A 24,171-nucleotide genomic window follows, 5' to 3' on the forward strand; every position below is an offset into this window, starting at 1 on the left:
AAATTCACTTTTTTGTCTTGGGGTGTCCCCAGGTATTGAATTTGCAGGCACTCCTGATGAGGGGAGAAAGAATGATGAGGAGAACTCCCCATCAGAAGGCTAATTAATTACTTTATTATACCATATTATTCTGTACATCTAAAACTGAACCTGCCAAGCACTAAACTCTGCACACAACTCATGACTGTCACTCAACAGTCCTGACACACACACACACACACACCTGGTCCTGACAGGCCAAGGAAACAAAACACCATCACTTTGGGTAAACAATCTCCATGTTGCATTTTCCTTTTGCACAAACACAGGCACAGCAAATGATAAGAACCGTGTTTTCTTTCTCTGAGGTTCAGAGAATGTGAAACCCAGAAATATTCTTGGGAAGAATCGTGCCTTGCTTTTCTCTGTGGGGAGAAATTTGGGGCTGCAACCAGGACTCAGCCATTTTTGGACTCCAGCCTGAGCACATGCAGAGCCTTTCAGGGTGACAAATAAAATCAACTAAGCCATATCCAGGACAGACTTCTGAGCAACTCTGTGAAGTGCTAACTATAATTCACTGCTTTAATGCCTCAGTGCCAGCTCCATGGCTCACCTGGGCACACCCCAGCACCCAGCACCACCTGGGTGCTGCAGAGCAGCCGTGCAAGCTGAGGAGAGCAGGCAGCAATCCCTGCCCTGCCTGCCAGGCCAGGCTGCCTACATCTTGAAACAATCCAAAATCCCGGTCTCCTTGCCTCACGACATCGCTTGGGAATGCAGCCTCAACCACAAAGGCTTCAGCTGCTGCACAGCCCCAGATTCCTGCTGAGTGCACAGGAACCCCTCTCACCTACAGCCCTGCAGTGCTCCACATGCCCAGCCCTGTGGGAGATCCACACTTCCATCCACCCCAAAGTGCCCCCACCCAGGCATTCCCAGTGTGCAGCTCCTGGGCACCAGCTCCTCTGAAATAAAACAGCTCTGGACAAAGGACAGAGAGGGAAAAGGAGGGGATCCATTTCACTCTGTACCCAAGAGTTTACCAATCTCTGAGACACCACAGGATATGAGTAATCCCAAAGCTGCTTGCAACCAAACCAGGAGCTAAAAGCATGGGAATGGGATTTGGGAGAGGGCTCTGTGCAAGTATAGGGTTTCCTGGTTTGGAAAGCAAGCCCAGCACTCTGTGCTTCTGCAGCCTGCAGCCCAGCCCCATTCTCCAGCCAGGCCCCAGGAGCATTATTCTGCAGACTTGCTTCCAGGAGCACTTCAGCAAAATTCACCCTGGGTCAGCTCAGCCAGATGTGCAAGCCAATTTCCTTAATGCTCTGCACCTGGAACAGCAGATCAGAGGAGCTGCAATTCCTCTCCAGTGCCCAGGACAGCAAAGCCCAGAGCACCCAAACTGCATCCATCCCTTCTCCCCAAAAGGGAGCCATCCTCTTCCTCTTCTTCCCTGCCAGCAGGAGGCCTCAGACCTACCCCAGCTATGGAGGGGGAAAACCTGGCTCAGAAAAAACACAACTAAGACCCAGAAGTACCAAGATGTGATGGAAGCAGCCAGCTGCAAAAACTGGCCCAGCCAGCTGTTCTGGCAGAGGACATGACTGGCCAGCATCTGTTTGGCCTCTCAAAGCAGAGTGGAGCTCCCAGGCCCCCATGGCAGAGCCAGGAGCTCACAGGGGTCCCAGCTCCACCACGGAACCAGGAGTGTGCAGGTCTCACACCTGAGGCAGGAGCTGAATGCATTTACAGCACCAGCTCAGCACCGAAGGAGACAGAGAGCTCTGTAACACACTGCTAAACATTTGCTCCCTGTCCATCTCCATTCACAGCTGGCAAAGATGCCATGCTCCCTGGGAAGGCACAGCTGGGAAGCTGCTCCCCCTGGCTCCCCAGACCTGCAGGGCCCTTGCAGCACCCCAGCAGTTCACTGAGGGAAGGCCCTGGGACCCTTCCAGCAGCCACACAATGCAATTTTCTGCAAACAGAGACCAGTGATACAGCTGGGAGAGAGCAGGCTGGCCTGGCCAGAGATGCCCCAGTCCCCACCTCTAACCTGAGGTGAACAGCAGGAGTAGCCTCAATCTATCCCCAGGCTGCAGCACTTCAGATTCAGACTGAAAGGCCAGGATTAAGAGACCATTCCACCACTTTTTAATTGAGCTACCAACTCTGGGTGTGCCAGCTAACTAACAGAGCTCAGCAAAGCAAGGTGGCAGTGACAGCCTTTAGCCCCCTCAGATCCATTCTCAATACATGAGCACCCCACCATACCCACACTGTGACCTTCATCCTTCTGCTCACACCACTGAAGAAACAAATTGTCCAGCAGCAGTACAGGCTGTTGCTCTTTGATGAGAAACCACGAAGGAAAAGGAGGATTTGGATGAGCTAATGCACTCCCTCCCAGCTCTGTAAGCCTCCAAGAAGGCAAGGCAGACACAGGCAGAGCTGCCACTGCATCCCCCAGCTGCATGTTTGGCTGCTGCTAATCCCAAGCAAACCCAACAATCCAGAACCAGAGCTTGGAGGGTGGCTTGGCTCCCTGCAAGCCCAGGGGCAGAGCTAGGGGCCACAAGAAAGACAGTCCCCAAAGGAAAAAGGGCAGAAGAGACTGAGAAGCTCACACTCAGGACTGATTTATCACCTGTTCTCTGAGAGAGACATCAGGGCACAGCAGAAGTGTGGTGTCAATGGCAACCATGGGCACATTTTCAGAAGAGACCATGACCTGTGCTCCATCCTAAGGACAGCAGGGATGGTGTTAGGGCTTCTCACAGGTTTCACTATCACACTCCCAGAAAGCATTATCAAGTAGGTCTTGTCTTTGGGAGCAACTTAAACATCACTGTCTGCAGGCAGCAATTCCTTCAGCTGCCAAGTCCTTGGGAATGGCTCCAGCACTTGGGCTTTGCTTTAAGTCACTCTTGGATCAAAGAGCAGCAAACTCTGTGCTCAAGCCCTGGCTTGCTTCCAAAGGCTGGGCAATGAAATCACTGAGCTAGAGCATCCTGAGCTTGCTGGTCCCGAGGACCTGACAAGCCCTCTGTCAGAGCAAGGCTGCACTGCCTGCAGGCAGGTTTAACTCCTCGTGTGCTGTGTGTGCCCTGCTCAGCGCCAGCTCAGCCCATGCAGCCTTGGCAGCGATTCTCACAAGGGAGAAACACCCCAGACACTGAAGTGCTGCTGATGCTCACCACTGCACCTCTGCCCTGACAGCCTTTTCTTCCTGCTGCAGCCAGGCACAGCCTGCACAGCACCTCTGCCCACATTAAACCTATGGGGGCCCAATGGCCTTGACATATCTCTCCTGTTTCCCCTCATCTCCATCCACAATTGCCATTCTAAGCTATTAGCAGCACTTTGCTTGCCTGCAGTGCCGGGGCTCCTTCCAACCCAGTCTTCACTGCAAACAGCCACATCTCCAGAGCAGGAGAGCCACAAAGAGCAGCAGGCAGTAAAACCACTCACCTGGCCTCCTGTCCTGTCCTCTCTGGCTCAGCCAAGCACTTGGTTCCTTGATCCCATCTCCTGCTCCCCATGCCCTGCAGCCCACAGGACACAGAGTGCCCCAGAGCAAGCAGAGCACACCAGCATCTGCTCTTTGTCCCTGCGAGGCTCTCAGGGAGCACAGGGCCTCATACAGACCTCCCATTCATGTCTCCAGCAAGCCATGTGTTTCCTGGCACAGCTCATTACGAGCACGCTCTATAAAAGCAGATTTTTGGCATGCCAGAGCAGGGAACGACACATGGTCCAGCTTTTCCTCTGTGCTGGTCACAAGCACAGAGCCAGCAGGCTCACTTGCACCAGCTGAAGCCATAAGAGAAGCAAGCAAGGAAAATCATGAATGCTCAGGAACAAACCCTCCCCTGCCTCCTGGGCAGGCCCCTGGAGCCACAAAAAGCAGCAGCTGGGAGCAACCCAGCTCTTCCACTGCTGGAGCAGCAGCCAAGCCAAACACCCAGGGATATTTTGCATCTCCAAATGATTTCCAGCCAGAGCGATCCTCCATGCGAGAGGTTCCAGTCCTGAAAGGCTCTCTTGCAATAAACCAGCAGGCCAGATGGAAATGGTTTGATTCAGGCAAGGGGCTCTGAGCACAGAGAGCAGCACAACATCTGGAAAGTCTTTGGGCACTCAGCATAGAAGGCTTTTAAAACTGCATCTTTCCCCATTCCAGTTAAAGGAAAATCAAAAACTCACTCTGCACCCAGGAAAGCAATCCTGGGCACAAAGCAGCATTTCCAAGAAATGCTCTGCTAGAGTGGCTTCATGAGGCAGGAGAAACTGGACCAGTACCCAGGAGCTCCAGGTCATGCTGTGGTGGATCTAGATGATTGGGAACTTGGTAAAGCATCATCTCTTTGCCCCTGTGATTGTATCACACACGTGGGTCCAGCAGCTCTGCTGTGAGAGTGTGGGTGTGCTCAGATGGGCACTGAACCTCTGCCTTTGGGGCAGTTCACTCCAGATTTGCCAGAGACATGATGCCTGCACAGCACCACTGAGCTGGCTCCAGGTGTCCCACAGCACCTCTCTCTGCTGCTTTCTGTGTGGAACACAACCCAGAAAATACTGAGAAACCAATTCTGCCCTGCAAAGAAAGCTTTAGAATGGAAACAAACAAACAAAAAAAAAAAAAAAAAAAAAACAAAACCAAAACCAAACACAACAAAATAAAAAAAAAATAAAAAAAGAAAAGGAAAGGGGGGAAAAGCAGCAACCACTTAGCAATTAGCCTCCTAAAAACTGTTCAGAGACACTGCAAGTTGTGGGGTGTCCCTACCCTTCCAGGATCCCACAGATGGGAATGGTCAAGCCCAGTTTCTGAGCAGTTATCACAAGAAACCAGAACAAAGCCATTGGTGTTTGAATCAATTGCTGGAGCAGACACCGAGGCAGCACTGCCAGGGATGTGCTGGGGCACAGCTGGCCCTGGAAGAGCTCACTGCCACACAGAGCCCCATCCCAAGGCAGGCAGGTGCTGCTCACACATCTGCTGCAGGCCATTAGAACTGACAGAAAGGCTCAGCACAGGGACACTGAGCCCAGGAACCAGCTCCAGACTCTGGCAGCTGCCAGCACATGTCAGGACCTCACTCACTTACCCTGCTCACACTAGTTTGGGGCTCCCTGCCTCTGTTCTTCATGCTGCCCTCCCTACTTGTCCAGCCCAGACCTTTTGAAACCCAGTCCCCTCCCCAGCCACACATCCCACAGGCTTGCTCCTTCCAAGGCCATCCCAAGCTCAGTTTCCTAACTCTGGCATAACCTTTATAGCAGCAGTGAGCAGAGACCCTGCCCTCCTGTGAGCCCAAAGCCACTCCAAAGCAGCAGGATGTGATGACACCCTCTGAAGGCAGGGAGAGGTGCCTGGGGAGCGAGGGAAGAATGAGCTGCTCCTCTGGCAATGAACAAGAACAGCAAGCAGGGGTGCTACTCTGCAGCCACAGAGCAATGGGAGTGTTTTGGGAGGTTCCTACTCATTCCCAAGCCAAGCAGGACTGCTGTCTGTGGGGCAGACCCCACGCTGCAGTTTGTCCCCAGGGCCGTGGGATTTGCCAGTGCTCTTTAAGGAGAACGTGTCAGGGCTGAACTGCGAGCTGAGCTTCGTGCCAGCTTCTCCCAATATCTCAGCACCTCACTCACTCAGAAAAAACTGGAGCAAGAGAGGGAACTCCCCATGGTAGCCAAGCTCCTTGGCTCCCTGAAACTGCTGGGGCTGCTGAACCAGAACAACTGGCCTTGGAGCTGCCTGTCTGCCCTGGGAGCACACTGACACTGCTCCAAGCCATGCTGTGCCCCTGCTCCTGGCACCTGCTGCAAGAGGGGACACGGGCACCTCCACAGGACACTGCACCAGGGAAACAGTGCCATTCTTTAGGGTCACTGGGTGCTCCCAGACCTTCAGAGAAGTCCAGATCCCCTTTCTGAGCAGACAGCCCAGAGAACCAGCCCAAGGCATGAGTGCAGCGCAGTGGAGCTGGGAGAGGAAGGGGGCAGAGACAGCAGCCAGATCACTGCTCCTCCTGCCCAAACACCCAGGGCACAGCTGGGGCTGGCAGCACCACTTGGCCCCTGGCCCTTGGAAAAGGAAGTTTTGGCTAAGTGCTGCTTGCTGAGCATCACAGGCAGCGGTGGCCATGGGACCCCCAGACCAACATCTTTGTAGCAGATAAAGAGAGACACAGGGACAAATGGGACAGGAGCTGGGAATCCTGCTGGCCCAATGAAACCATCTTTCATGGGGCATCAGCCAAAGGCTCCTGAGCAGACACTGCCAGCTGCACTGCCAAGCCCCAGTGAGAAACACAAATGTTTCAAGGGCGACTCAGCAGCACTGACAGACCTGCTGCACCCACCGGTCCTGCCAACCAGCTCTGCCAGGCTTGCTCTGAGCCCTTGAGCAATTCCCTGCTCTCCTCACAAACACCTGATGTGTGCTGCTGGCAGGAGCCACAGGGATCTGAAGGCTGAGCTCTGGCCAGCACAGCAGAGGGACTGCACTTTTCTCCCACCAAAAAAAGACAGCAGAAAGATGCCAAGTGGAACCAGGATGAGCCACATGCTTCCTGTGCAGTGGCCCTGAAGGATGATGCTCCCCCCACAATTCCAGCATGGGCCATGTAAGAATGAAAATGTCTTTACAAAGCAAAACTCCTGCTGGCAGAGGAGAGCCCAGGTGGTGCAGAACAGGCAGGCAGGTCCTGCCAGCCAGGCAGAGCTGTGACAGGGCTGGCTCATCACTGCTTGCCCTGGGGCTGGCAGCAAGGACAGGGTCTATGAGGGTCAGAGCTCATCCCAGGGCAGCTGGGGCCAGGTCTGCAGGTATCACACCAGGGACCGGCATCACACCAGGGCCTCTGGAGCCAGATCTCCAGGTTTCACCCCAGCTCCTGCCAATCCATCCCCACATCCCTGCACCCAGGCTGAGGGCCAAAGGCTGACGTTGTTGCTGCCATCCCAAGCCCAGCCAAGAGGGATTCCCCCAGAACAGCACTCTGTGTGTGTGTGTGTGTGTGTGTGTGTGTGGATGGAGCTCCTGGCCAGGGCTCTGCATGATTCCTGTTCCAGCTGAAACACCGTTCCAGATGAGGGGAAAAAGCAGAAGAAGCTCCATAAAACTGTCTGGCACTTCCCCTCAGCAAACAGGAGCCCCAGCCAGGCGCTGCAGAGAATGGGAGCTCAGGCTGTAAAGACAAAAGGGGGTGGGGGTGGGAAGAGGCCAGGGCAAGGGAAGCAGAGCAGAGAGGAGTAGCAAGCACACGAGGCCTGCGAGCAGAGCCAGCTGCTCCAGCCATGCAGCACCATCAGAGACAGAGCTGCTGCTGCTGCTCAGAGCCAGCTCCCCTCCAAGCAGGGAGCTCACCAGGCTGCACTGGGCATGGAGCACTCCTGCCAGGGCTGCTTGCTGCAGAATGAAGCTTATTTATGCCCTGAAAGTGCCTGAGTGAGCTGTTTCTCTGAGTGCTGCTACCAAACCCACTGGAAGGAAGAAAACACCCCCAGTGCCACCCAAACCTGTGCTTCCCTCTGGCTGTGCTTGTCTGGACATCCTGTAAATCTTGCTTGCTCAGTGGGCCAAGTGAGAGGGTTACAACCTCACCCAGCACATGGCTCAGCAGCAAACCCCACAAACACCCCGAGAGCTACAGAGCAGAGCCAGCAGGGACAGGAGCTGCAGTCAAAAATTCCCAACTGCACCACTGCAAATACCCTCTCCATTTTGCTGGCAGCTCCATGTTTACACCATCTGCATGGACTTCAAGCCCACCCATAAGCAACTTGCTGGTCCCAAGCAAGACTCTGTGAGCTGGGGACCAAGGGACAGCTGCACTTCTGAGCCTTGCGTGCAGGGAAACAGACAGGGAGCTTATTTATATCCCAAGCTCTGCTCTAGGATAAATATTTTAAATCTCTCTCCAGGTCATGTCAGTATATTTACAGCTAAGTTTCCTTTAGTTCTGTGCCTGTGGAGACTCAGATGGATTTGCCATGAAGATCCAGCTGGCCAAGCTCTGCAGACAGCTTACAGCTCATGGGAGAAATGGTTCATGCAGTGCCATGCTCTTGGAAACGACACCCATGCTCTGGCAACTGCTGCAGGGGTCCAGTTGTGTGCTCCTTCCTGCTGCTGCCTCTGTGCAGCCCACCCAGCCACTCTGCCTTCCCAGGAACAGGGAGAACCCATGGAGGCTGGGAAATGCCACCACACAACACCAGAATGGGGCTCCCCATGGATCACAGCTGCACTGTGGGTCTCTCTCTTACTGGAGCATCCTGCTTCACCATTTGGATGACCAAAGGTAAAAACCTGCTTGTTCCCTTCCTACAGGAAGGAAAGAAGCTCCCAGGAGAGGGAATCACCTTTCCTAGCAGCCACCACAGTGCTGCAAAGTAAAAATTGCTGTGAAAAGGCACAGAGGAGACACCTGAAATGGGCTCTGCAAGGCTGGGGTTTGAGCTCTGGCTGCCTCTGAAGCTTCAGGAGGATGGACTGGCTGCCCAGGGCTCCCTGCTGGGTTCACAGGGATTTCTGTGCCAACCCTCACAGTGATTCAGGAACGCTGGTTCATAAACACTGCCTGCTGTGCACTGCACGTCCATTCCCATCCGTGTGCCACTGGCTTCCTTCTGGCTACAAAGCACCACCCACAACTCCCCATATCTGTCTCCAGCTCTGTCCTACAGATTTCTCCCAGATGCTCCTCTTTGCACTGCTAGAAAGCTGAAGATCAGCCCCATCTCACAACAATCATTTACAATTGTGCTGTTGGCCAGGACTCACCTCCTGGGAAAAACATCACCAGGGAGGCTGGACCTGCACCATCACCTCTGGAAGCAAAGAGGGCACAGAAAAGAACAGTTCCTTGTTTATTTTCATTAAAGCCATTTATGAATCTGTATTAAAAGCCACAAAAATAGGAAAGCAGATGGAGAAGCTAATATTTCTTCTGCTCATGCAATATTAATTAAGAGGTAGCTTCTCTATGAGACATTGCTACATTATCTCAGCTAAAAATGGAAAAAAGTCCCTGAGTGGGAAGACTATGCAGCAGGGCACTTTCTGGAATATTTTACAAATCAATAACTAGGCAGAATGTTTGCTACAGATAAATCTAATGCAAAGCCCCTGTGTCAAATTAAAGAAAAGCTTGGCTGTAACACTCACTGAGACAGAAATTCCTCCTAACCAGATCTCCTTGAAAAGAAAGTGCTTTCCTCCATTGCAGCAGAAAAGCTGATTTCCAATACACCTGCAGGACAAATAGCTCTTGCTGGACACTCAGTAGGAGTATCAGTACAAAGCCACCAGAACAAAGAGTACCTGGGCATCCTAAGCAACCAAATGGCAAGGAAGGACACAAACAGTGGCAGCAGACACTCAGCAAGCAGGTCCTGGGGAGCTCAAAGCAGGTGCCTGCTGCTCAGTGAGGCCACTCAGCAACCCAGGGATAATGGATTGCTCCATCAAACCCATGGCAGGAATGCATCTGCAGCCAGCGAGAGGCAGGCCAAAATCCCAGCAAGGCAGCAAGGCCACAGAAACAAAACATGATGGTGAAGCATGCCCAGGATGACAGCCTTTTGTTATTTCCTTGCCCAAATGTTAACCGTTCAGATGAATGCTTTCTGCTTCAGGCCACGTGGCTTTGAGACTTTTCCCCAGCTAAGCAGAAGAATCCTTACCCAGAAAGTCTTGTGATTTCCAGGGACCAGCTGAACATCTCAGCAGCCCTGCTCTGATTTCCCATCACCTGCTGTGAACTGGAGGCCAGGCTCAAGGAGACAAAGGCAATCCCAGGATGGCAGGAGGAAGCCACAGCCACACCTGGGAGAGCAGCAGTGCCCAGAGGCAGGCACTGCAGAGAAACCAAGCAGCAGAGTCTGAGAAGGGGGCGTGTGGCAAGCCATGGCAGGCCTGCATGCAGAAGAGGAATCAGGAAGAGCTGGAGATGGGAGGCACAGCTGGAAAAGGAACAGCTGCACTTGAGCCAGGAAAAGGCAGCAAATAGAGACAGGGCAGGGGCAGGAGGGTCAGGGCTGGCAAGCAGCTCCTCCAACACACACAACATGCAGGAGAGCCAGCAGGAGTTAACTCAGAAGATGGAAAAAAAAATCAGATGTGTTGCCTTTGTCTCTCAGCTTTTGCTTGGAACCTGGTGGACAAAGAACTGCTTGAACCTGGCTGAAGGAAAGAATGATCACAGAGCAAGATCTCACTGCTGCAGGAGCAGTCTCAGCCCAGGAACTGGCCAGCCCCATAGCACCTGCCAGGTGTGTGCCAGGCTCATGGTGTTTGCAGCAGCCCATATGGATGGACAGGAACAAAGAACAGAAAATAACTCATGAGAAGCTTTGGATTCTTTTCATCCAAGACAATTTGTACAATGCTTGCAACTGCTGAAAGAGACTTCTGGTGCTGGTCCCTCTGCAAAGACAACTGCACAACTTGATCTCAGCAGCACAAACCCATCCATGCTCCCATGAATGGTTAAGGAGAACTGAGTGCACTGCCCTTTGTGGCACCCTACAAGACTTTATTTTCTCTAGTCTTGTCTTTGCTAGGAAAGACAAAATCCATAATCTTCTCTCCAATGAATGGTTCCCAGTGACCCAGGCCCAGCAGCATGGAGCAGCTCCGTGCCACAGCAGAGCCAGGACACACACCAAGGCAAGCTGCAGTGCAGCAATAAAGGCACTGCAAGCAGCAGCTTGTCCTGCCCTTAACCATTTGGACAGCCACTGCATGGTTTGAATCAAAGGCTTCCTTTGTGCTCCCAAAGAAGCCAATGAGCAACTGCAAGGAGAAGAGAGTTTACAGCAGGTCTTAAGCAACACCGTGCCTATCTTGTGCCAGCATCACTGACAGAAAGGACAGCCCCCCTTTCCCACCCAGAGGCACACAGAGCCTCCCCTCTGCAGCCAGAAGGGGACCTGGCCTCCACATGCCATGGCTCTGGGGACAGACCTGTCTGGCTTTGCTCTGGAGTGACAGAGGACAGAGCCAACCTGCCCGAATCGACAGCAGGAGGCTGCAGTCCTGGCTGCTCCTCAGGGTGGCCTGAGCTGCACCAAAATGTAAAATCCTGCTGCTGGGACAAACCTCGCTTCACAACAGCATCACAGGAGAGGAAAAGTTACAAAGCCTTGTTATCTTAGAGCTACAAACATCTCAGGTGTTAGCACCAAGGTCTGAGCCCAGCGCTCGCGGACACTGCTCTCACCCAGGAACTGAACACAGGTCAGCCAGGGGCTGAAATACAAACAGCCTTGTAATCCTCACTCAAACCCCAGCCCCTTTCTGCCCGGGGTCCCAGCACAGACAGCAGCCCATTGCTTTCTCCCAGCTTGAAACACCTTGCTTTCCAGAGAGGGAAGGCTCATGCCCTGCAATCAAATGTGTCACACCACCTTCCAGACAGGAATCTGCTGCTGTCAGTTTTCTTCATTCATCATCCTGCACAATACGACCATCAACCCAAGGCATCCCAACCTCCCAGAGGTGCAGACCACCTGAGAGTGGTGGATTCAACTCATGGATGCTCAGGGGCTCTGTGCACACTCCAGTTCACAGGTGCCAAATCCCTGCCTGCTCCGTTCCAGTCAGAGCCTAATTTGACAAGGAGGAGACACACCACTGGTATCCCACTGCCAAGCAGCATTTCACAGGAGGAATCACCACCTAAAACCAGCCATGCCTCCTCTCCTGACACACAATCTGTATGCTCACAAGTGCTCCTCACTGTTCATCCTGAATTCTGCAGTTGGACTCGGTTTCCACTCAGCTCTTGGAGGCACCTGAACACCTCAGCATTCATCTCTTCACTTTCAGCAGAAATGTTGTAATTACAACACAGGCCTTGCCCTGGATGGCACTTACAATTTTAAGGATTAGAATGCATTCTCAAAAGAGGCCCCCTTGCAGAACAATTTCAGGAGGTCAAAATGAGAGAATAGAGGATGGATTTTTGAAAGCTGATCAAATAAAAGGAGCAGCCCCAGGCGGTAACAGTCTGCAAAGAGTATCAAAATAGCGCCCACCCATCAACTTTCCCAAACTGCTAAACAAGCAGGCTTGGGGAAAGGCAGAGCTGAGCAGGCACACTGAAACTGCTCATCCCAGGCACACAGATCAGGCTTTCAGAAACTTGCAAACCCCTCTGAAGTGCCCCCCTTGTCTCTCTCTTTGCTGATCAGACAGCGTGCATTAGTCACCTCTCAAAGCACAGGTAAGGAACCTATTCTGTGACCAGACAGAGACTGCTTCCCTGGAAAAGACAAGGCTTAAGTTAAAACTGGAAGTACTGCACAGGTCAGCCTTTTAAGCTCAGGAAAAACATTTCTGTATTAAGTTTAAAAAAGAGCTGGCAGAAGTGAGAAACTGAGCCGAAGCAGCAGTCAATGAAAAGCACATGCACTGCAGACCTGGCTGCCAACACAAATTGATGCTTTAAAACAAAGACCACTTGTGTTTTGGCTTGAAGATCTTCCACAGCTACTCAGCAAGAGCTGCACAGATTAAAAGGAGACACAGGTAAACACAGAACGGTGCTTACTGCCAACTATTTCCCTGGAACAAAGGAATGACCAGAAATGGAGTCCTTGCTGTGACTGGGTGGCACGGGTTCATCCTCACTGGGCTGTCCCGTGCCAAAGAAGGCAGAGACAATAGGAAATGCTGGACAAACCTATTCAGCCTCTATTTAAGCAGCACCTGGATCCAGAGCCTGAACCTGGGGAGATGCAGCTGCTTAAAACACTGAATATGGCTCCAAGCTCAAGAGCCCACAGGAGCTTCACTACAGTCAGCCTTCACTCTTCTTCGTCACCCATTTCCAGAAGCCTTCACTCTTCTTCTTCACCCATTTCCCTGAACGGCTCTTCCAGCTCTTCACTCCCTGGGACTACAGACACATGTGTGCCTCCTGCAAAGCAAGATTCTGGTCTAGCTCCCAAACCAACACACATCCATTTATGTCTTGCAAGCTTTTTTCCTTCCTACAGCTTGCATATTCAGAAGGCACAGGAAGACTGAAACAGGAGATGGTCTTCTGCACAAAGATGATCCTTCCTTCAGTCTGGTCCTTTTTTAGGCACATCAGCTGTTCACTCTAAACCAAATGGCAAAGTCAACAGCTCCCATTGCAATGCAAAAGTGGATCTGCTGGTCCTGTGTCACATCAGAGATGACCTGACACTGCTCCTTGCTGTAACACCCAACAGCAGTGCAGGAAAGCAGCCCCTGTGGCAGGCAAGAAAAAGGAGAAAGCTGACAGCTCATCAACACAGCACAGCAGATCCTGACAGGGTCTGGCAGCATGAAGGAGGTGGAAGTGCAGGACTCTGAACAGGCCACATCCTCCAGAATCAAAAATCTGTGTGCTTGCCTCCATATGCTGTGGTTCAGCAGTGTCAGCATTATGAAGGAAGCAAAAAAGTTTCTACAAGAGCCCAGGGCCCCTGACCTTACAAGCAACTCCCTCTGAAGAGCCTCCCAGAAACCAGAGCCCAACATTTCTGGGCTGCTGAAAGCTCACACGGACATCAGGAACAAGATGTGACCCATGTGCAGAGCCTCCACACCATGGCAGAGCCCAGGGAACGGCAAATGCTCTGGCAGCAGCCACATGAAAAACCTGAAAACCTTCAGCATCCTGCCCCCTTCCTCATGAGGTCTCCCCCAGAGAACAAATCCTTCTGTGTCCAGCAGCGTGATTGCTTTTTTCAGGCAAGGCAGCACACAAGGTATGCTGGAGGCACAGCACAGCCCTTTAACCCCTCTGTGAAATATAATATCTGCTCTTCCAACAAACGAAAAGTATTTTTAAGTAGCTCTGGGATGCCACTTCCCAATATCTTCCAGGCAAGGAGCAAGACATGGAATCAGGCCGCCCACCTTGGCACCTCTGCCATGCTGAAACACACTGAGCCCAGGAAACAACACGTTAACAGCTGCCAAATTATCATTTCTCCATCTCTCTTCCTCCTATTCTCACAGACATGGTTCATTTCTTGTAAAGGTGGAAGACACTGCAGTTGCCCTTCTCCCACCTCAGACATTATCAGCCTTCTCCAGCAGGTACTGCCATGCCAAAGGTGGGGCTGCCTCTTTCCCTTACACAGCAAAATCCACTGTGCTGGTTCACAGCCTTTGCAAACCCCACCAAACCCAAAGCTAACACCCTGTGCAACTTAAACCTCACCAAGAGGAATGTTCCTGTGCATCTGCCAAGCATCTTGCTAGTCCTGCTGCCCTCCAGGCCTCCAAAGGGCTGCCTGTCCCAGTCCCTGAAACCAACACTTCATGCCAGGAGAATGGGAACTGTTCCTTGGGGTCTGCACAAACAATTGCATGTCCTCCAATCCCAGGGGAATTTCCCTCCAAACACCACAGCAGCAACTGCCTACACAAAGAGCACGTTTGTACCCAGGTCTGTCCACTTCTAAATAAGCATTTGTTCCAAGTTCCCAAATATCGAAAGCAGTGGAAACTCCCACTGCTAATGTGAAATATTTTGCATTCCAGGCCTGAGAGGTATGCTTGAAAATGTTCAGGGAGGAAAGAGTGTTTATTCACTGGGAAGAGGTGTACTAGGTCCTGCTATTTACTTTAGTCCACGTGTGCTTGCTGGAATACAGCTTTGATCTTTGCAACTTAAATAGCAGATGAATTGAAATGAACGCAAGAAAAATATTAGTCTAAAGATCCTCCAGTAAATACCTGTAACCAGACCCCACAGCCTTCAGATCCTTTTGAAGTGCCTTATCACTCACAGCCAAACTGGCCCTCATGTTCTTGCCCACTGCCTCAAGGTGAGACTCTTTTCTTCCTATCTTCCCTCCATTTCCTTTGGGCTCCATTCCTTCAAAGGAAGTGCAGCCTGCCTTCCCAGGACACACACACCTATCTGCCTGGATGCAGCCTTTGGCCAAACAAGGTGAGACCTAGCACCTGTGCAATTAGCAGATGTGAGCTGCCATCCCCTCACTTCCCTTGAACAAGAGGGATTCAGGGAGGGAACACGAACATTCATCACCCAGCAGGCAACTAAACTCGGTGCTTGCTGCAGTTCAAACATCTGCCCATCTGCCTTTAGAAGATGGTCTCATTCCAGGTCAATTAAGAGCTCAGAACACATCTTTAGGGATCTTTAAACACGACAGCCCCCTGAGCAGTGCCAGCTCCCAGCGATTCTGGAGCCCACTGTGCAGACAAAGTGCCTATGGCCACGGCTATGGAGTTGCCATCCTTTGAAGCTCCTGGCACTTCCAGGTTCCAGCCTGCCCAGAGCACTGTCTGAACACAGCCAAGTCCCAAGGGGGATCAGATCATTCCTGTTCTCATAAATTTTCTTCTTTAAGACCAGGCTTGCTAGGAAGCACAAGAAAAGCACTGCCATACAGAAACACACAGCTCAACACAGGACACGGAGGCATTTCCAGAACAAAATAGACCTTTTGGTTTTGGGTTGGTTTTTTTTTTTTTTTTTTTTTGCTTTAAAGGAAAGTTGACTCAGCAAATATTTCCTCTGCTAGCATTTCAACCACATGTTCCAGCAGAAGTCAGCACACATCTGGCATGCTGCAGTGCCACTGCCAGAAAGATCACAGCTTCATGAACAATGGAAGTGGAGGAAGAGGGAGCAGCAGCCCAGGCACTGAGCACTTCTGGAACATGCATGGCAAAGGACCTGTGTGAGCCGCAGACACTCCACACCTCCCAGGTCTTTCCACAGTGCTCTTTCCAAACACCATCCACAGGCAGACAGACAATGCCCTGCAGCCTACAAAACTTACCAGCAGCCTGTAAAAGCTACATATCAAACTGCACGTTTTGGCTACACTGGTGGCACCTGAGATTTTTCACAGTGTCTGCGAGCTGGACAGCTGCATGCTACCCCCAGTGCTGTAGGATGTGATCCTGCCCAGCAAGAGAAACAAGGATTGGAGCAGTACAGAAACTCCAGCCACTGCAGAGTGGGAGGAAAGGCAGCACACAGCCCTTACAGGCAGGGCTGCACATCCCAGCTGCCAGTGGTGGCATCCTGGCACACAGGTGAACGCTGTGGCAGCTCCAAAGGGCCCTTCGACTTCAATCCAGAGCAGGCACTCCCCCGCCAGAACAGCCTTCCCAGAGGCTGCCAAGGCGGATGGCAATCACGGCGCTAATCAGCTAAGTAAGTGCTGCTTTTCCTGCTTATCAGCTGTAAATTGGACAATACTTGCCGCCTGGCAGCAGGGCTCAGCCACGGCTCCAGATATGGACGGGCAGCAGCCCAGCAGATATCTTTCCCTCCGAGGCAATATTCCACACAGGTGCTAAACTAAGATTGCTCTTGATTTTACAGCAGAAACTGCAAAGCAAACTCTACAACTGTGCGCGGTGGGACAGAAGGGACTGCACACAGCGACTGCCAGGGTTCCTAAGTGAAGAAACGAGGTGATGTGGCACGGGGCAGCCGTGGGGCCCTTCAAAGCCGGGCTGGAACACAGCTCACAGCCCCTGCGGCTCTCACGCACAGCCAAGACCTTGGGCTCCTCAGACAAGGAAAATGGTGCAGGGAGGGCAGTGGGGAGAAACACCACGGGGCAGAACGAGAGGAGGAGAGCTCAGGCCCTGCAGCTGAACACTGAAAAGCAGCAGCAGCAGCCAGGAGAACCAAGGGGCCGCGGAGCTGGGATCGGGCAGGAAGAGTGAGCGGCACGGGGGGCGGGGCAGAGCGCTCATCCAGATGCGCTCAGCAAGGGACAAAAACCCCTCGGCGGCCGGCAGGTCAATCTCCATCTCCACGGGTGGCAGCTCACCGCGGGCCCGCTGTTTTTCCTCGGGGCTCCGATCTGAGCAGAATTCATAGGAAAAACCCTGCGCTGCTCCGCGCAGCCTGCCCGGTGTCAGCCCTGCCCCGGGGGCCGGCGGGGCGCGGGTCGGAGCCGAGCCCCGCTCCAGGGGTCTCCGGGACCCTCCCCGGCCCGCGCCGCTCCGGGGGCGCCCGTTCGCCGTCTCCAGCCGGCAAATGCCTGGCGTATTTGCATCCCTGTGGATTTCGGCACGACGCTCCCCCTTCGGAGCGGGCGGGCGGGCAGGGCGAGCCGGCGCACGCCGGGGAAGGAGAGCCGGGCGAGGCGCCCCGGCGGCTCCCGCAGCACGGCGGGGCTGGCGGGCCGGGGGCGCGGCCGGCCCGCACCGGGAACAGACGGGGCCCCAGCAGCCCCCGCTCCGCGCCCGAGTGGGACCAGCGGGCCCCATCGCCGCCGGGCTCACGGGAAGCCGGGGGGGCGCGGAGCACAGGAGGCTCGGCCCCGGACACGGCCGCTCCACCTTCACCCACCCCGGGGCCGGCCATGGACCCCCGCCCGCCGGCCCCGGCGCGGCCCTGGCACGGAGTCGAGCGGAGGCGCGAAGCTCCGCCACCGTCGCCCCGCCGCCGGGACCCGCGCTCCCTGCCCGGGGGAGGCTGCGGGGGCTGTCCCGGCCCGCACTCACCCAGCACCAGCAGTGCCCGCACCGCCGCCATCCTCCGCGCCGCCGCCATCCCCCGCGCCGGTCAGCGTGCCCGCCGGACCCCAGCCATGCCGCCGCCGCCCCGCCCGCCGCCGCCGGGAGGGGTTCCGGAGGAGGGGCGGCCACCGGAAACCGGGCGGGGTCGGGAGGAGCGGGGTCCCCCAGGCAGCGCCCGGCTCGGCCCCCCGCGCCTCCGTCGCGGTGCTCGAGGCTCGGGGCTCGCTGGCGCCATCCCCCGCAGAGCAGAGCCCCGCCGGGCCGGGACGCCGCGCCGCGCTCCTCCGTACCCCCGGAACCCCCGTAACCCCAGCCCTGCTCCTGCCAGTGCCCTCCGGTGCCCCGAGCTGCGAGGAGGCGACGCCGCTCCCCTCCCGCCCGGGGGCTCCTTGTAGCCGCGCTGTTTGTTAAACTGATGGCAGATCTGCACCGCTGTGAATGACCCTACAAAGGCACCGGGGCAGCGAGGAGCCAGGAGCACCCTGCTACGGGCAGAGGCTGGGCACAGTCCCGGTGTACAGCACGCTGCTGCTCCTCGCTGCTCCTCTGCAGGACCCGAGCAGCAAGAGCTGTCTGTCCATCTGCATGGCCCACACTGGAGCCTCCCTGCCCGAGCCAGTGCCTCTGGTGGAACCTGCTGCAGCCCTGCACCACCGGCTCTGGCAGCTGTCACTCTGAACGCCAGCTTTCCAGCCGGTTTGTTGAGCCTCCAAAATACTGGTTTTGGTACTGTGTGGAAGATGAGCCATCAGACATGGCGCTGAGCACTGTTGGATACATCACAGAGGATGCTGGAGCCTTTACTCAGCAAAACCTGTGGCACAGGATTGGGGTGTGCTTGCTGCCCTATGTGGCTGCACCAGCCTGGTTGGTGCTGCACCAAAGCCCCCACAGAGCTGCTCCCACAGGGCATGCAGCTGTGGAACTCTGCCAGTAACCCCAGACCAGTCCCCTCTCACAGGAAAGCCACCACCTCCTGCCACCAAAAGCGGTTCTGGTTTTGGTTGGGGACCAAGCAGCCTCAGAGGAAGTGGTAGCCTATTCAACACTCTCTAGAAAGGAAGTTTTACTTCCACCTGCAAGCTCAGGGCAAGCAGAGCAGCTGATAAGAGAAAGGGTTTCTGTCCCACACACACCAGCAGACTTTGTTTTCCCACTGATACTGAGCCACCTGACCCCAGCTTCAGGGAATTGTTTCTTTCCCCAGGAGGGAAAGTGAGCTAAGCCCTGCTGATCCAGGCATCATGACTTCTCCGAGGAGCACTTGCCACATCAGTGCTGCAGGCTGTGACGGCATCTCCTGGGTCCATAATGCCTTTAGTGCCGCAGGAACAAGAGCTGCATCACAAGGTAGCCAGGGAACCACTGTCTGCCTTGCTGTGCTCACCCAGACTGCCTCAGGCTCCCTTGCAGAGAAGGGTGTATCATGCTCAGCCCCACTCTTCCCACAGCCACGGGCTGGGTATCCAGGCTCCCCACAGCCAGAGGGGACAGTGAGCAGCGCCTGACTGGAGAGAGAGGAGTGGCAGAAGCCACCTGTGCTGCTGGGCAAGGGAGATCACAGAGGGGACCAGGCCTTCCAGCCACTCCTACCCCTCAGCTGCAGTACAGGGACAAAGGGCCAGAGCTGGAGTTTGTGCAGGCAGCAAGGCACACAGCGTGACAAAACTCACTGGGAACTGTGTCAGAAGCAGTTAAGAGTCTCTCCACACCAAGCCTGTTGAGCACATTCCTGCAGGAGTGCACCAGCTCCTGCAGCCAACCAGCAGGACATGCAAGTTGCATTTGAATTCTCACACCAAAGGGCAGGTGCCCATGTGGAGTACAGCCACAGGATCCAGCTTCTGCACCAGGGAAAAACGAGGCACACCCCATCCAACAAACCACCTTACCTGCAGGGAGGAGAGTGTGCCCACACTTCTTGCAACAGCAACAGAAGGCGCCTGTGCAGTAATGCAGAGGGAGTGTAGCTGTAACCTGGGCTAATTAGAGCCACAGCTTTGCAGCCTGGAGCATCTCCAGGAAGGAGACAGCAAGGCTCTTCCCAAGCCACCCCCCATCCACACCATCAGTGATCTGCAGCTGCAGTGGTTTGAACTGGGTTTATTGACTGTTGGCACTGCCAGCTTCCCGCAGGAAAGCATGATGGCATTCATGGATGTGAAACTCACTAACCAATGCACAATCCAACACACGGTGGTGCCACTCCTGCTCTCTCTGGACCCACCCCTCTCAGCTCACAGCAGGCCTGCAAACAGCACCCACAAGAGATGGACAAAGGCTGCCAGCGCCCTAGTCCTGGCTGAGGAATGGTGAGTGACAGCCAGGGAGGCACCCAGCAGTCCAAAGAGAACCACCCCAGCAGGAAACATTCAGGATTCACACCTGAATTCAAGCCCTTTTTCCCTCTGAATGCAACTGTCTCTGTAGCAGCACTTCAGTGGCTCTGTTCAGGACAGGCAGCCATTCTCACAGGAAGCAGGCCAGAGGCCACACTGAGCCCCACATATTGCACACAGTCATTCACCTTCTCGACACCACCACCTTGTGATGCTGCCCACCACTGGACCCACTCTGGCCCAGCTCTGCAAAGCCCAGTGCAGGTCAGGCCAGCACATCACACAGGCCCACAGGTCACTGCCTTAATGAGCCCCCACCATGTGCTTCCCATCCAGAGCTTGCTCTAGAGGTCGCCTTTGGTGCCAGCTCCAGCCTCAGCTCTGGGGGCAGGCGAAGCGCAGGCCAGGCAGGATTTCCCCTGGCAGGACCCTTGCAGGGCAGGCTGGAAAGCCACCCCACAGTCTCTCAGTCTCTCATGGTGTGGGTGAATAGTGGGATGTGCTCTGTCTCCTTTGGGTCACAAGTGCCACCTGCAGCGGGTGCAGTGGCACAGGGGCCTCACTCGGGCTGGCAGATGAACCAGATCTCGTTGCGGCGCTGGGGGACGCTGGGGTTCTCGTAGGAAGCCACGATGTAGGTTCCCCTCAGCACCGTCTCCCTGGGGCCCAGGAGCTCCCAGAAAACACTGATCTCCCTCAGAATCGTCTCCTCAGTGGTCATCCCATAGAAAACCCTGCAGCAGCAGCAAAGGGAACAGTGTAAACAACAAAGCCAGCACATTGGCACGGCCAGAGCTCCCATCCCTGTGCCTAACGAACCACAGCAGCCACGCAGGGAGTTTGTACATCTCTGCTGAGCTGAGAAAACACCTCTCATGCTGGGGTCACCTGGTTATAACCCGGAGCGGTGCCCTCTCGGTGATGTGGATTTCGGGGTCCATGGGAACGGGGGGGTTTTGCTGGAACGCTCCTGGGAGATAATAGGCAGTTAGCACCTCACGCTCCAGCTCGGTCTCCTCCTTGGTCAGGTGGATTTCGTTGAGCACTGGGACTGTCATGCCCAGATGGCAACCTGGAAAGAGACAGGCAGGCAGTGAGACAGGTGTGTGGTTAGCAGCAGCAGCAGCAGCAGCAGCAGCAGCAGCAGCCCTCCTCCCCACTCCAGATGGACAATGGCAAAGCCTTTCCCTCTGTGCACTCTGCCAGCCCCTGCCTGCACACACCTACAGAGTTCTCCTTGCAGATGTAGCGCATGAGCTTCATGAAGCTCAGGGAGATGCTCTGCTCATACATGGGCTCCCCCATGGTGACACAGGCCCACTTCCCCGCCGGGTACCGCCGCTCCTCGTAGGCCGCATCTTCGCACTGCAACAGGCCACAGACAAGGCAGGTCAGGGTGGGGCACGCTGAAAACACTGCAGCAGCTGGCTGGGAAACCAACACTGACAGGCAAGAAGCGGGGAGACACGAGCCTGCCCAAAGGAGAGCCCCTGCTAGGCAGTGGTTGGCAGAGCAGGACAAAGAAGGTGAGGGGAGCTGGCATCACACGCACCTCAGACAAGGGCACTCATGGGTGCTGGGCAAAGGTCAGCAGGAGTCAGCAAAAGGGGAGGCACAGACAAGGGACAGGGTGCAAGGGGGTCTGGAGGCTCCTGGCATGCACAAGGAATGCAGCACATCCTCAGCAAGGGGCACAGGACTTCCAGTTCCTCTTCGGTCCAGCCTACTCACAAGGATGTTCCTGATTCCAGGCACCCAAAGGCCTCCAGTAAGGCTGATGGTGTTCTCAGGTGCAATGCCTTTTCCCTGGAACACTGCATGCACAGAGAATAACAGAAACATCCCTACCCAGTAGAAGGGAAAATCTGGCAGAAGAGCTCTAGCACCCAGAAGCGCTGAGAAGACTGGAATAAAACTCCTCAGATCCTTCTCCCATACTAAGAAGTGACAGGAGGAAGAAGAGACATGAACCCAATTCCAGCTGTGGAATTTTGTGGCATGAGTCCAAAGCTCTATTGCCCAGTATTCTGAAAAACCTGACACAGAAGGGGGGCAAGGGGAATGGGAAATTGCATCTGGATATGTTCATAGGTCAGCTGTGTCTGTGGCATGTCTGTGAGCACAGGTAACCTAAACAGATGCTGGGAAGTTGTAGCCAGCACCTGTCTTCCTATCTCAGCCTGTTCTTCATCCAGATCAAAGTGGTCATGAGACAACCTTGTCCCACGGAGCTCAAGGCATCTTCCCAAACTTCTTGCTTCCACAGCTGTGCTGGCAGTGATGGAGACAGGAAGCTGTGACAAGACTCAGCACTGTGTGCAGCCTCCCTGTGCCTCCACCCAAGTCAGGTGTCTACCCTGAAAGCCAAGCCAAAGGCAGAAGGAAGGCAGCAGGCCTGCTTGTGCGCATCAGTGGGATGCCAGTGAGAAGAGCGCCCCAAAACACTGTGGGCATTCCCCCTCTAGCTGGGGCCATGCCTGCCATTGTCCCACCAAGCAAAGCAGAGCAGAGCAAGAGCATTTTCCAAGCAGGGAAATCACCAATCCCTCTACTCCATCTGCCATACCACCTGCAATAAAGGAATCAACCCAGTGAAGTCACAGCACCTGGCTGTGCCACAGCCTGATCCTTCCACTGAGCACCACCACTCTGGATGACACTTGTCCAAAAGAAACAAGGAAGATGCTTCATGCAGACACAGTAGCAATAGGTCCCTGCAATGGGAGCTGGGGGCTGAGTGCTGACAGGGCACAGTGCTGTAGGTGGCATAATAATTCACTTGCCTCCAAGAGGATGACGGCTTGTAGCACTGATAGGAAAAGCAGGAATCAGGAAAAGCAACCGAATCCTGATCTGCCTGAGCCTGGCAAACATGTCCCTAAGAACCCCAGCTCCAAAGTCCCCTCGGCACTGATGTCAGGCCGCGGCTCTTCTCACAGCCTCACGTTCCAAGAATCCTCCTCAGGCACAGATGGGATGCCAACAACAACAGAAGCTCTTCAGTTCCCACAAAGTCTTGGGGCCCCATTCCTGCCTGGGACTGGCACAGGCAGAGAAAAGGCCAGATTAAGTCCCTGGGACCCAGAACACGGAAAGAGGGAAGCCCCAGTTCCAAGCTGCACAAGCCACATGCTCAGACATGTTTTACAGGGAGTGCTGGATCTCAGCCCAGAAGAAATTGGTTAACCACTACTCATACAGAGGACAATTGACAGATGTCTTCTTGGTAGAAAGCCCAGCTAGGCCTGCAGAGACACAAGAACCAGTCTGACAAGCAGTTACTTCTCAAAGCACAGAAGCACCCTTATGTGCAAGAGATGAAAGTAAGTGTGCAACACAGCCAGCACAAAGAGAAGATCTTCAGCCAGAAAACACCATGTTTGGATTGGTGGTTGAGACAAATAACTACACATGCTCTCATCTGACAGCCAGGGTCACAGGCCCTGTGTTCCCCACAGACACATCTTTATCTTGTGCCAGCTGAATTCTCCAGCTCAACCAGCCAACACAACCAGCACAAACACAAAGCCAGCAGGACTCCGAGCTATGCAACAAGGTGTTGGGAGAACGGCAGGCTCTGAACTGAAAGTTCACTTTCTTAGATGTGCCCACCCCAGCAAGAGGACAGGCTGCTAAAGGAGGCAGATGGAAGTCAGAAGACCAGAGAAAGCAGCACGACTTGTCCGATTTTAAAATAAAAGCCGGGAAGCTGAGCATTGCCATTACTCTACGCAGGAGGAGGTGCAGGAGTGCCGGAATACTGCACCGATCCAGAGGCGCCATCCCGGAACCCCGCGGTGCTGCAGGAGGCCCGGCGAGGCTGGAGCGCGCCCGCCCACACGAGGCCCTTCCCCGCCGGGGAGAGGCTCCTCCACGGCCCCGGGCCGGCGGCGGCCCCACCGGAGGCGGCCCACGGCGGGCGGGCAGCGCTGTGCGGAGAGGGTCGGGCCTCACCTTCCCGTGCTGCGACAGGGACACGTACGGCACGGGCTCGCGAGCGTGCCTGTGCCGGGCCATCTGGGCGATCGGGCCTGCCATGTCTGCAAGGCAAAGCACACGAGAGACGAGGCTCGCCCCGGCCGCGGCGCAGAAGGGGTCCCGGTCCGTGCCGTGACAGCCCCGGCAGGCCCGGCGTGAGGCTCACCTCGGGGCAGGCTCACTCGGTGCGTGCTGGCCACGGCCTCCCAGTGCGCGAACAGCCGTGCCTCCCCCTCCGCGTCGTCCTCGTTGTCGCTGCCGTCCCCGTCGGGCTCCTCGCCCAGCCGCTCCAAGTCCTCCAGCGTGATCCGCGCCATCGCGTCCGCCGGGAACGGGCCGGGGACCGCCCCGGGGCGGCACAGC

General features: G+C 54.9%; 2 protein-coding genes across 4 annotated transcripts in view; both read right to left on the minus strand.

Moving 5' to 3' along the window:
• Positions 1 to 17,560, minus strand: part of PTK7 (protein tyrosine kinase 7 (inactive)) — a 34,407-nt gene extending 16,847 nt beyond the window's left edge. For both annotated transcript variants that reach the window (XM_063152624.1, XM_063152623.1), the window contains exon 1: positions 17,477 to 17,560. In XM_063152624.1, the coding sequence (XP_063008694.1) occupies positions 17,477 to 17,525 (49 nt within the window). In that variant the 5' untranslated portion in view covers positions 17,526 to 17,560. The remainder of the gene's footprint in view (positions 1 to 17,476) is intronic.
• Positions 17,561 to 19,579: 2,019 nt separating this feature from the next.
• On the minus strand, positions 19,580 to 24,156 carry LOC134416230 (heme-binding protein 1-like). 2 transcript variants are annotated; one of them, XM_063152625.1, is made up of 5 exons: positions 23,975 to 24,156; positions 23,785 to 23,870; positions 21,054 to 21,195; positions 20,719 to 20,902; positions 19,580 to 20,564 (listed from the first exon to the last, which is right to left on the minus strand). In XM_063152625.1, the coding sequence occupies exons 1-5, from the start codon at positions 24,123 to 24,125 to the stop codon at positions 20,390 to 20,392; spliced, it is 738 nt and encodes a 245-aa protein (XP_063008695.1). In that variant the 5' UTR covers positions 24,126 to 24,156; the 3' UTR covers positions 19,580 to 20,389. The 2 variants fall into 2 exon arrangements, with proteins under 2 accessions (XP_063008695.1, XP_063008696.1); XM_063152626.1 differs by lacking the exons at positions 23,785 to 23,870; positions 23,975 to 24,156 and adding an exon at positions 21,562 to 22,925.
• Between the last annotated feature and the right edge of the window lie 15 nt (positions 24,157 to 24,171).

Source organism: Melospiza melodia, chromosome 3 (genome assembly GCF_035770615.1).
Source record: "Melospiza melodia melodia isolate bMelMel2 chromosome 3, bMelMel2.pri, whole genome shotgun sequence".
Taxonomy (NCBI): Eukaryota; Metazoa; Chordata; class Aves; order Passeriformes; family Passerellidae; genus Melospiza; species Melospiza melodia.

Coding starts and splice junctions, on each gene's coding strand:
- LOC134416230 (XM_063152625.1), bottom strand. CDS start 24,125: ATGGCGCGGATCACGCTGGAGGACTTGGAGCGGCTGGGCGAGGAGCCC. Junction 23,871..23,974: donor CCGAGTGAGCCTGCCCCGAG/GTGAGCCTCACG, acceptor TTTGCCTTGCAG/ACATGGCAGGCCCGATCGCC. Junction 21,196..23,784: donor CCCTGTCGCAGCACGGGAAG/GTGAGGCCCGAC, acceptor GGCCTGTTGCAG/TGCGAAGATGCGGCCTACGA.